General features: G+C 47.3%; 1 protein-coding gene across 2 annotated transcripts in view; it reads right to left on the bottom strand.

Moving 5' to 3' along the window:
- Window positions 1-12,120, bottom strand: part of LOC121534130 (rho guanine nucleotide exchange factor 18) — a 107,411-nt gene that overhangs the window by 77,380 nt on the left and 17,911 nt on the right. The window contains exons 7-9 of one of the 2 annotated variants that reach the window (XM_041840609.2): window positions 11,668-11,745; window positions 11,353-11,461; window positions 10,630-10,825 (exon numbers count right to left, since the gene is read on the bottom strand). In XM_041840609.2, coding sequence (XP_041696543.2) covers window positions 10,630-10,825; window positions 11,353-11,461; window positions 11,668-11,745 — 383 coding nt within the window. Of the gene's footprint in view, window positions 1-3,338; window positions 3,357-10,629; window positions 10,826-11,352; window positions 11,462-11,667; window positions 11,746-12,120 lie in introns of those variants that run through there. The other variant, XM_041840610.2, reaches the window with a different exon arrangement.

A 12,120-nucleotide genomic window follows, 5' to 3' on the forward strand; every position in this document is an offset into this window, starting at 1 on the left:
CTTCATGTCTTAAAGTAATGATGCACTGTCGTTTCTCTTTGCTTATTTGAGCTGTTCTTGCCATAATACGGACTTGGTCTTTTACCAAATAGGGCTATCTTCTGTATACCCCCACTATCTTGTCACAACACAACTGATTGGCTCAAACGCATTAAGAAGGAAATATATATTTTTTTTATAAAAATGTATGCACTCACTAACTGCAAGTTGCTCTGGATAAGAGCGTCTGCTAAATGACTAAAATGTACAATTCCAGGTGACTACCCCATGAAGCTGGTTGAGAGAATGCCAAGCGTGAGCAAAGCTGTCATCAAGGCAAAGGGTGGCTACTTTGAAGAACCTCAAATATAAAATATATTTTGATTTGTTTAACACTTTTTTTGGTTACTACATGATTCCATGTGTGTTATTTCATAGTTTTGATGTTTTCACTATTATTCTACTATGTAAAAAATTAAGAAAAACCCTTGAAGGAGTAGGTGTCCAAACTTTTGACTGGTAGTATATGTCAGGTCCGGCAGTCGATGTACAGACGGCTATAGGAAAGATTTTACTCATAATGTTAAATAAAAATAAATAAATAAAAAATAATGTTACAAAATGACATAGGCATAATGCCAAAGCTAATACAGATAGAGAGAAACCACTACAGTCTACGACGTTGTAGTCTACTTCTGCTACGCTGCTTTGACGATCCATCTTCACAGCAAAACTCTGACGACAACAACAAGCAACTGTCTGTGCACCTGACCTAGGTCTACGCTAATTCACAGAAATCCCAGGACAAAAGCACCCACTGGGGGCAGCCTCAGCACCAGTATCACGTGACATCATTAGTCAAACAAGTTTCAAACAAGTTTTAGTTCTTAGCATAATATTGTTCCATTGCACAATGTTCATAGTCCACAACACAGAATGCTGTTCTTTCCATAATATATTGTCCATCTGCAGCTTTCTAAACATTCCTACCTACTGAATAGGAACTTGGTGAGGGGGGCTGGTCTGCCCTGACTGAGTAGCGTAGCCTGTTTAGTGCACCTGCCCCATCCCTAGGTAGAGGTAGGGCAGGCAGGGGAGGAGAGTGGTAGGGCAGGCAGGGGAGGAGAGTGGTAGGGCAGGCAGGGGAGGAGAGTGGTAGGGCAGGCAGGGGAGGAGGGTGGTAGGGCAGGCAGGGGAGGAGAGTGGTAGGGCAGGCAGGGGAGGAGAGTGGTAGGGCAGGCAGGGGAGGAGGGTGGCAGGGCAGGCAGGGGAGGAGGGTGGCAGGGCAGGCAGGGGAGGAGAGTGGTAGGGCAGGCAGGGGAGGAGGGTGGCAGGGCAGGCAGGGGAGGAGGGTGGCAGGGCAGGCAGGGGAGGAGAGTGGCAGGGCAGGCAGGGGAGGAGAGTGGTAGGGCAGGCAGGGGAGGAGAGTGGTAGGGCAGGCAGGGGAGGAGAGTGGTAGGGCAGGCAGGGGAGGAGAGTGGTAGGGCAGGCAGGGGAGGAGAGTGGTAGGGCAGGCAGGGGAGGAGAGTGGTAGGGCAGGCAGGGGAGGAGAGTGGTAGGGCAGGCAGGGGAGGAGAGTGGTAGGGCAGGCAGGGGAGGAGAGTGGTAGGGCAGGCAGGGGAGGAGGGTGGCAGGGCAGGCAGGGGAGGAGAGTGGTAGGGCAGGCAGGGGAGGAGAGTGGTAGGGCAGGCAGGGGAGGAGAGTGGTAGGGCAGGCAGGGGAGGAGAGTGGTAGGGCAGGCAGGGGAGGAAGGTGGCAGGGCAGGCAGGGGAGGAGGGTGGCAGGGCAGGCAGGGGAGGAGAGTGGTAGGGCAGGCAGGGGAGGAGAGTGGTAGGGCAGGCAGGGGAGGAGAGTGGTAGGGCAGGCAGGGGAGGAGAGTGGTAGGGCAGGCAGGGAGGAGGGTGGCAGGGCAGGCAGGGGAGGAGGGTGGCAGGGCAGGCAGGGGAGGAGGGTGGCAGGGCAGGCAGGGGAGGAGGGTGGTAGGGCAGGCAGGGGAGGAGGGTGGCCAGTCATGCATGGAGAAGCAGGGTCCTAACAGGGGTAGACTCAGAGCCACTGGGGTGAGCTGTTATGCACTGGCAGACCTGCCAAGCACAATTATTACCATGTGACCCAGACCCAGTGAGCTCAGAAAACTGAGGGGTTGGTGGGAAATGTGACCCACCTAGTCCAGACCTGGGTTTGTGTGTCGGAGCGTTTGAAGAAATGGGACAAGGAACCATCACTTTTTCACTCCCAAATGAAGCATGCCAAAAAGTGATGATATACTTATGCTGTAGTGCATTCGTTTGAGATTATACTGATATACATATGAAGCAGTGCATTCGTTTGAGATTATACTGATATACATATGAAGCAGTGCATTCGTTTGAGATTATACTGATATACATATGAAGCAGTGCATTCGTTTGAGATTATACTGATATACATATGAAGCAGTGCATTCGTTTGAGATTATACTGATATACATATGAAGCAGTGCATTCGTTTGAGATTATACTGATATACATATGAAGCAGTGCATTCGTTTGAGATTACACTTTGTTCTCATAAAGTTACAATGTAGTTTAGCAGTGATTTTCAAACTGACACTTGAGATGTTTTAAAAACGGATTTTTTTAACTGCCAAAAATATAAAGAAACATTTGTGAGGGACAAGCCTGCATTCGTAGCTAATGAAAGAGTTATGTAGGTCTACATGGTATTAGTTCGAGAGTAAACAACAATAAATACATTATTGAAACAGTGATGTAGCTACTGTTAAACTCAATTGAAAAATGGCTTGCTATGTTTGCTAAAACATCAACAAAAACGATGAGATAATTAGCTATAGCTAGCTAGTTGATTGGCTTTCTAGTAAAATAGATGCTAACTAGTAGTAAACCTAGCTCGATCACCTGTTGCAAGAGGATCTCAATCACAAATCTTAATAAAGATAGCTAGCTAGATAGTTAGTTATATTTTGTAAGGAACAGTAGCAAATGATAGATTGACCACAATTAGCTAGCACATTTTCTCTAGTACTGTAGCCAGCTAGCTCTCTTGGTAGCCAACTAGCTCTAACTTGGATAGCAAGCTACCTAGCTATAAACTAGCTAGGTCAACGTAATTAAATACAGAATTGAACTACCGTACGCATTTCAGTACTGTCGGTAGCTAGCTACTTAAGCATCTCTACATGTAGTTTGTCTCTGTACCTTTATCAAACAGCTAGCTGGCCTATAGATAGCTAACATTAGCTAGATTACTTGCCAACTACCTTAACATACTGGTTAGCAAACTACTGTAGCTTCTAAATGGATCTCTGTAACAAGTGAGAGAAACAACGGCGCATCCACCTGATCTGTTCGAAAGCTTACCGTGAAAGAAACCACAGAAGTCTGTGATCTAATTTCAAAGAAATCGGTCTGCCGTGTAAATCAGTGCACTCAAACGATTAAATTCAACAAGTATTCCCACTCTTTTCTCCGTCCAGTTCGTCTTCCCTACACTCTCCGATCAAGAATTGTGGGAACAATCCCTGTTTTACACACGACGCATTCCACAGGCTGATTCTAGGCTGATTATCCTAGGCTTGGGTTCAGAATTAAAGGGATACTCACTACTTTTCTCACGCCAATAAGTAGGTCATTAATTATGGTTGTTTACTTTTCCTGCATTCGGTAAACATTTGGAGGAGGTTGGAGTTGAATTAATTTGGGCATGTAGCGTTTTAGAAGATTCCAACTGAAAAAGTATTTAATATTTTTACTAAAATGTAAGTCATCCACAGTATGTCTTTCATTCTTGTGTGTGTGTGCCTGGCTGCCTGCTTGCATTTGTGTGCGTGTGTTTTGTATTACTGCCTGCTGCCTGTCTGTCACTGGTTAGTGTTAAATCACAAGGCAGCCCAGTCCTAAGCGTCCTGACTGTTTGGTGCCTTGTGAGATATATCAGTGTGATTTGTTTAACGCTTAATAAGCAAACTAAAGTAAACAGTCATCCATAATATTCCCCAGCTGTCTTGTCCTGCTGTCCGATTTATGCCTGTTTTTAGGTGATTGTGGGCTTTGTCTCTCTACTCAGGTCTATAAACACTTCAAGCCCTTTAAGTGGAAAAAAATGAGTTTTAGGTAGGATAATCTACTACCAGTATAGTAGATGATATACTGTAGCTATATCTGACTTCTCCTAGACAATAAACTGAATAAGAGTAACCAGGCAGATATAAGGCAGTAGTTTCCTCATTCCAGAGTGGAATTAGAGTATAATATGAAATGGACACTGAGACTACAAGTTCCCCATACAGTTTAAAAACTAAAAACAAGAGAGAGAGAGAGAGAGAGTGAGAGAGAGAGAGAGAGAGAGAGAGAGAGAGAGAGAGAGAGAGAGTTCTCCATGTGTTTACAGTCACACTGTTTCCCAGAGGATTCCCCTCCCAAATAATCACTGCAGACCATGTGTGCAAAGAGAAGGGTCTATGAAAATCCATTAACACAAGTTGTGACATTAACGTATACAAAAAACGGCAGGCCCAAATGTCGTTCTATCCAGTAGCTCGGTACTATATACTATAAGTGATGTGTGGCTTGAGGCCCAACTACAGTTTCAAACAATGCTGTTTGGACTTGAGATAAGCATTCTATGGTAAGAGGGAAGGGGACACACACAGCCTAGAAACCATGTAAGAAGTGAACTATTTTTGGCTCAACTCATTCAATATAACAATAACAAGGGTACAAAACAAATGAAGCAGCAAATAAACAAACATCCTCCCTTATTTACAGAAAGGGGACTTTTACTTCAACCGCAGCTCAATTACATTAGTAAACAGAGAGAGAGTATTTTTTTGGATGAGAAATTAAATTCAGTGACTGACATACCTTTCCCCGTGGGTTCCTTCCTTGTTATTCCAAGAGGTTAGGATTTTTGTCTCAGGCCATTACTTGGAAACTCAGATTAATTGAATACTTTCGGCCAGCCAAACGTAAAGAGCATGCGGTTTCGTGAAGTAGTGGGAATTAGTGTCTGTGGGTGGTACGATATTCCATTGGGTCTCATGCAAGTCATTCAATAAGCCCCTCTGCTCTGTTTGGTGCCAATATTTCAGTCATCCTTTTCCCCTAACAGCTATACTATTGCATTGCATTAATATGTCCATGTCAACGTCCAAAGAAAGGCTGTTATGTGGGAGTGATTTAAAAAACAACAATTAATACTGTGGTATCTGAGGAATTTATGACTTTGCTAATGGTTTCAAATGGTTTTAGAGGATGTTGACTCAGCTTAAAGGGAGCATCTGGAGAGCAGTTCTATAGGGGCACCCTAAAGCAGAGGAAGTCTGTTAGGTGGCCTCCTGGGATTGGTCTGTAGGGAATACACCCATATTATGTTACATAGGGCATAGGATATAAATACCACGGTCAAAACAAAGGAGGACAGAACAACATATTACAGATTGGGGTCGTTGTTCTCCAGATATTCTGCAGATATCTGTAAATTGACGCTGTCACCCTTTGATGTAAATAAACCTTTATAATCAAAGTACAGTGTCAGCGGAATTCTTTTTTCTCACAGCATCTCAGCATAGTTTTCTCGACACCACAATACCACTTCCCTCTTACACTGGTATCAGACCGTTATGCTATTCCTCTCCTGTCTGTGTGTGTTTAGTGTTTCTTTGCCCCGTCATCTGCTGATGGTGCCTCGCCGCCACACCAAAGAGAGGGCTACTTCATCATGACTCTTTCGCCATGAGGCTACATAATGGAATGATTTCAGTGCCAACAGAAATTGTACTTGAATTCAATATTAAGTCAACGCAGTTTCAAATCATGAAATATAAAATATCAATATCTTTTAATACAAATTCAAAATTATAGAATTCAAATACAATTTCTGTTGGCACTGAAATCACTCCACACTACAATGTGTAATATCATCTTATCATCTGGACTGCTCCTGCATAGGGGGTGAGGAAAGAGTGACAGAAGGAGAAGCACATTGGTGTTGAAACATCCTGTTCAGCTTTCAGAGTGGAGTGCTTCTATTGTAGTTGTAAACATTGTCTGGTAGCAACACTTTATCTTACTTACGGTACAGAACATTCCAGGCATTTACTCATAAAGTACATGGTGAAATAGCAATCACACAATAATGAGGTATGAATTACGTGTTCACTTCTTAGATAGTTACCAATTCTGTAGAATTCTATGAAGTAAGTTCCACTGTTACCACATACTTCCTAGTAGGCCTAAATACCATGTTAACAGTTGAAACAGTCACTTCTGTCACGACTTCCGCCGAGGCTGCTTCCCCTCCTTGTTCGGGCAGGTTTCGGCGTTCGCCGTCACCGGCTTACTAGCTGCTGCCGATCCATTTATCATCACTCCACTCGTCTTGTCTAATTAATCACACACACCTGGTCCTTATCCCCAATTAGTCATTGTATAAGTGTTCCCTCTGCTTCCTTGTCTGTGTGGGTGATTGTTTGTAGTGAGCTGTGTGTAGCTCGGTTGAGCTACCCTTACCTTGTTGTTGCCAGGGTAGATATTTCCCCTGTGCCTGAGTTTTGTTGTCGCATGCTTGCGGAACTGTTTATCAACGGAATAACGTTTTTGGATGCGTATTACTCTCCTGCGCCTGACTCCTCCTATCACACGCATCACAGAATCACCCACCAGTTTATCGAAGGACAACATGGTGTCCCAGCAGGCTAGCTCCCGTCGGACGTCCTCCTGCAAATGGCACCGGAAATGGTCAATCAGGGCCCGCTCGTTCCACCCGGACCCCGCTGCCAGCGTCCGGAACTCCAACGCGAAGTCCTGCGCGGTCCTCGTCCCCTGCCTCAGGTGGACCAGTCGCTCACCCGCCTCTCGACCCTCGGGCGGGTGGTCGAATACCGCCCGAAAGAGGCGAGCGAACTCCCTGTAGTCCTCCAACACGGCTCCTCCTTCGTTCCACACCGCGTTGGCCCACTCCAGGGCTTTCCCACAGAGGCAGGAAACGAGGACGGACACCTTCTCCCGCTCCGATGGTGCCGGCCTGATGCCGGCCAAATTAGATCTCAGGAGTGCGTACAACCTGGTGCGTATCCGAGAGGTAGATGAGTGGAAGACAGCATTCAGCATAAACACAGGACATTAAGAATACCTGGTGATGCCCTATGGTATGATGAATGCTCCCTCAGTTTTCCAGTCCTTTGTGAACGAGGTGTTCCGGGACATGCTTGGTCGCGGTGTAGTGGTCTACATCGATGACATCCTGGTGTATTCCGCTACGCACGCCGAGCATGTGTCCCTGGTTCGCAAGGTGCTGGCCCGACTGTTGGAAAATGACCTTTATGCTAAGGCAGAGAAGTGTATGTTTTTCCAGCAGTCCGTCTACTTCCTTGGATACCCCATTTCCACCTCTGGTGTGGAGATGGAGGGAGATTGCATTTCAGCCGTGCGTAATTGGCCGACTCCAACCACGGTTAAGGAGGTGCAGCGCTTCCTTGGCTTTGCCAACTATTATCGGAGGTTTGTCCGGGGCTTTGGCAAGGTCGCAGCTCCCATTACCTCCCTGTTGAAGGGTGGGCCATCCCGGCTCCGCTGGTCTGCTGAGGCTGACCTGGCCTTCAGCAAACTGCGGGGTCTGTTCACCTCAGCCCCAGTACTGGCCCACCCCGATTCATCACTACCGTTCGTAGTGGAGGTGGATGCATCCGAGGTTGGGATAGTAGCTGTCCTGTCTCAACGCTCGGGTACGCCACCCAAGCTTCGTCCCTGTGCGTTCTTTTCGAAGAAGCTCAGCCCGGCGGAGCAGAACTACGGCATTGGTGATCGGGAGCTGTTGGCTGTTGTCGGAGCCTTGACCGTGTGGAGGCATTGGCTCGAGGGGGCAAAACACCCTTTCCTCGTCTTGACGGACCACCGTAACCTGGAGTACATCCGGGCAGCGAGGAGGCTGAATCATCGCCAGGCCAGGTGGGCCCTATTCTTCACCAGGTTTGATTTCACTCTATCATACATCCCGGGTACGAAGAACGTGAAGGCAGACGCGCTGTCCCGGCTGTATGACACAGAGGAGAGGACCAGAGACAACACTCCCATACTGCCGGCCTCCTGCATTGTGGCGCCGGTAGTATGGGCGATGGACACGGATATAGAGCAGGCATTACGCACGGATCCCTCTCCACCGCAGTGTCCAGATGGGCTACAGTACATGCCTGCTCTTATCCGTGATCGTCTGATCTTCTGGGCACACACATCACCCTCCTCTGGTCACCCAGGTATCGGTCGTACAGTGCGCTGCCTGAGCGGAAAGTACTGGTGGCCTACCTTGGCTAAGGACGTGAGGGTGTACGTCTCCTCCTGCTCGGTGTGCGCCCAGAGTAAGGCACCTAGGCACCTCCCAGCAGGTAAGCTACAACCGTTACCAGTTCCACAACGACCATGGTCTCACCTTAGCATTGATTTTCTGACTGATCTTCCCCTCTCCCAAGGTAACGCCACCATCCTGGTCGTTGTGGACCGCTTCTCAAAGTCCTGCCGCCTCCTTCCTCTGCCCGGTCTCCCCACGGCCCTGCAGACTGCGGAGGCCCTGTTTACTCATGTCTTCCGGCACTACGGGGTACCAGAGGATATAGTGTCGGACCGAGGTCCCCAGTTCACGTCCAAGGTCTGGAAGTCGTTCATGGAACGTCTGGGGGTCTCGGTCAGCCTGACCTCTGGGTTCCACCCCGAGAGTAATGGGCAGGTGGAACGGGTAAATCAGGATGTGGATAGGTTCCTGCGACCATGGATGCTGCCCATGTTCACCTCAAACGCGCTGTGCGTCGTCAGAAGGCCAAAGCTGACCGCCACCGCAGTGAGGCCCCCGTCTTTGTACCGGGGGATCGGGTCTGGCTCTCGACCCGGAATCTGCTCCTCCGCCTGCCCTGCCGGAAGCTGAGCCCGCGGTTTGTGGGGCCGTTCAAAGTCCTGAGGAGAGTCAACGAGGTCACATATAGGTTATTACTTCCCCCTGATTACCGTATTAACCCCTCGTTTCATGTGTCTCTCCTCAGGCCGGTGGTAGCTGGTTCGCTCCAGGAGTCTGAGGTGCGGGAGGTTCCTCCACCTCCTCTGGACATTGAGGGGGCCCCGGCGTACTCGGTCCATTCCATCCTGGATTCGAGGCGTCGGGGATGGGGCCTTCAGTACCTCGTGGAGTGGGAGGGGTACGGTCCGGAGGAACGGTGCTGGGTCCCAGTGAGGGATATCCTCGATCCCTCCATGTTACGGGATTTCCACCGTCGCCATCCGGCTCGCCCTGCTCCGTGTCCTCCTGGCCGTCCCCGAGGCCGGGGTCGGCGCTTTGCTGGAGCCGCACGTCAAGGGGGGGGGGTACTGTCACGACTTCCGCCGAGGCTGCTTCCCCTCCTTGTTCGGGCAGGTTTCGGAGTTCGTCGTCACCGGCTTACTAGCTGCTGCCGATCCATTTATCATCACTCCACTTGTCTTGTCTAATTAATCACACACACCTGGTCCTTATCCCCAATTAGTCATTGTATAAGTGTTCCCTCTGCTTCCTTGTCTGTGTGGGTGATTGTTTGTAGTGAGCTGTGTGTAGCTCGGTTGAGCTACCCTTACCTTGTTGTTGCCAGGGTAGATATTTCCCCTGTGCCTGAGTGTTGTTGTCGCATGCTTGCGCAACTGTTTATTGACGGAATAAACTCTTTGGATGCGTATTACTCTCTTGCGCCTGACTCCTTCTATCACACACATCACAGGTATTGAATGAAGTGCAACTGCGATGTTTGCCATTGCACCGGTCTGACGTTCTCAGTGTTTACGGCAAAGCTCGGGGGGGGACAGGTCATGTAAAGAACGAAACCAAACAGACGGGGTGGCGTGCACATGACCTGACAGTTCAAGTAAATGTAGTTGTTCTGGATTCTCTCCAACCGTCCATGTAACCAGTTCGAGGTTCTGTGTGGCGGACATGGTCATTACTATCTGGCCAAGTTGCAAAGTCAGAAGCCCCGCCTAGTTCTACAATTCCTCTTTTTAAAATCAGATTTTAAACCTAACCTTAACCACACTGCTAACCTTAAGCCTTACCCTAACCTTAACCACACTGCTAACCTTATGCCTTACCCTAACCTTAAATTGAGACCAAAAAAAGCAAATTTTAGCTTTCATAAATTTTTATGATATAGCCAATTTTGACTTTGCAGCTTGGGCATCTAGTGGGAACCATGCCCTTCCTCCATTACACAAGCACAAGCTATCAACAGGAAGTGAAATGAAGCAGTTGCAACATTTTCTAAAAAAGGAGCAGAGGAGTGTGTTGATTATAAGTCATAAACAGAGTATGCAGAGAGCAGTAGGTCCCACTGGACACAAACCTTAGACCTATAAAAAAAAAAAAAAAAACGAGTCTCATTGAATTTGGGTAAAAAAAAAAAGTATGTCGATATAGAATGTGGAAACAACGTTGATTCTTACCGGTTTGCGCCCAGTGGGAAAGGTGTGTGTGAGGTACACTTGAAGAGTGTGTGAAGGCCGGGTGTACACTACGTTAGAGTGTGTGAAGGCCGGGTGTACACTACGTTAGAGTGTGTGAAGGCCGGGTGTACACTACGTTAGAGTGTGTGAAGGCCGGGTGTACACTACGTTAGAGTGTGTTAGTTAGTGTGCTACTCACTCAGGCACTGCAAGCCATGCTTTCTCTGCAGGGCCTTACTGCATAGTGAGCAGGTGGCACAGCAGGAGAAGGAGCCCGGCACCAACTTATGCCCACTGCTAGTAGTGTGATGCAGTTTATCTTTGTCTTTGGGTTGTTCCCTCTCCCTCTCCCTTTCCTTCTCTCTGTGTTGCTCCTTCTCTCTGTTCTTACCCTGCTGGGGAACGAAAGAGAAAACAGTGTCAGCTTTCATCTTTAACGCTGTACTTTTAATAATGTACTGTGGTGATTATTATTATTATTTTTTTAATACAACATAAGGAGTGACTGTATGGTGGGGTATATAACAGGGCAACGGGGCTGATTCAGAGGATTCGGGTGAAAAGAGATTTACAGTCAGACATTCTGTTCCCACACACTAATATGATGAAATTAGGATGTCAATTAACAATAGCTTTCACAATACTGACTGACAGTAATGTTGCTTAGCGCCGAGGATTTGACCTTATAATGACATGTTGTTGAAATCAACATATCCTAGCTAAAAAGGCAGTGACTGTAAAAAAAACATGTTTACAGTAACAGACTACAGTATAATGTTAAATGAGCTTCCCAAGTTATCAAAAAGTTGCTCAATGCTCACAGAGCTACTACTTATCATGCGAGCTCACACCACATCCTAGCCAGTTGTTAACATGTTGAGTGTGCGTGTGTGTGTGTACAGCATGTGTTGTTTTGGTTCACCTTGTCTTTGTTGAATGAGCCAGTCACTCTGCTCCTAATAGAGCTCAGGGTGCGCTTCACTTTGGTCCCCTTCTCCACTTTCTCTGTTCGATCATCCTCTTGCTCATTTCTATCAAGTAGAAGACCACAGACTTCAGTCAATTCAATATGTCAAAGTTGAGTTCATACCTGATGGCAGACGGGGCCCAAATGATCAATGAAATCACAAACTAATATGCATGAAATGAATTTCAGACCAAAAGAAGTCATGTCAATCAACCTCCATAAAGTGTAAACTTAAGTGAGTGTGAAATCATATGGGTATGGATGACTTACTCGTTGGAGAGAAATTCGTACCAGGTGACACTACTTCCTGGCTCCTTCCCCTCTGGCCTAGTGGTCCTCTGTCTGGCTCTGTGGAGGAGAAGACATCGGCTGGACAGTTACTCTGGTTCAACAACACAGCACTTTATTGGTTCAACAACACAGCACTTTATTGGTTCAACAACACAGCACTTTATTGGTTCAACAACACAGCACTTTATTGGTTCAACAACACAGCACTTTCTTATTGAGAAAACATTGAGTATAATAACATGTGACTACAGCCCTGTGGTCATGCTTCCTTCATCCGGTTGAACGTCATTCTCAGGTTAGTTCACAAACAGAGGAAAAGCTCTAATCAGGTGGTCATGCAGTTAAAGTAAAAAAAACAAAAAACACAAATGGTGTCACTGTGCAGAACCAAGGCTGTCACTGTGCAGAGCCAAGGCTGTCACTGTGCAGAAC

Source organism: Coregonus clupeaformis, chromosome 20, assembly GCF_020615455.1.
Source record: "Coregonus clupeaformis isolate EN_2021a chromosome 20, ASM2061545v1, whole genome shotgun sequence".
In the NCBI taxonomy this organism is placed as follows: domain Eukaryota; kingdom Metazoa; phylum Chordata; class Actinopteri; order Salmoniformes; family Salmonidae; genus Coregonus; species Coregonus clupeaformis.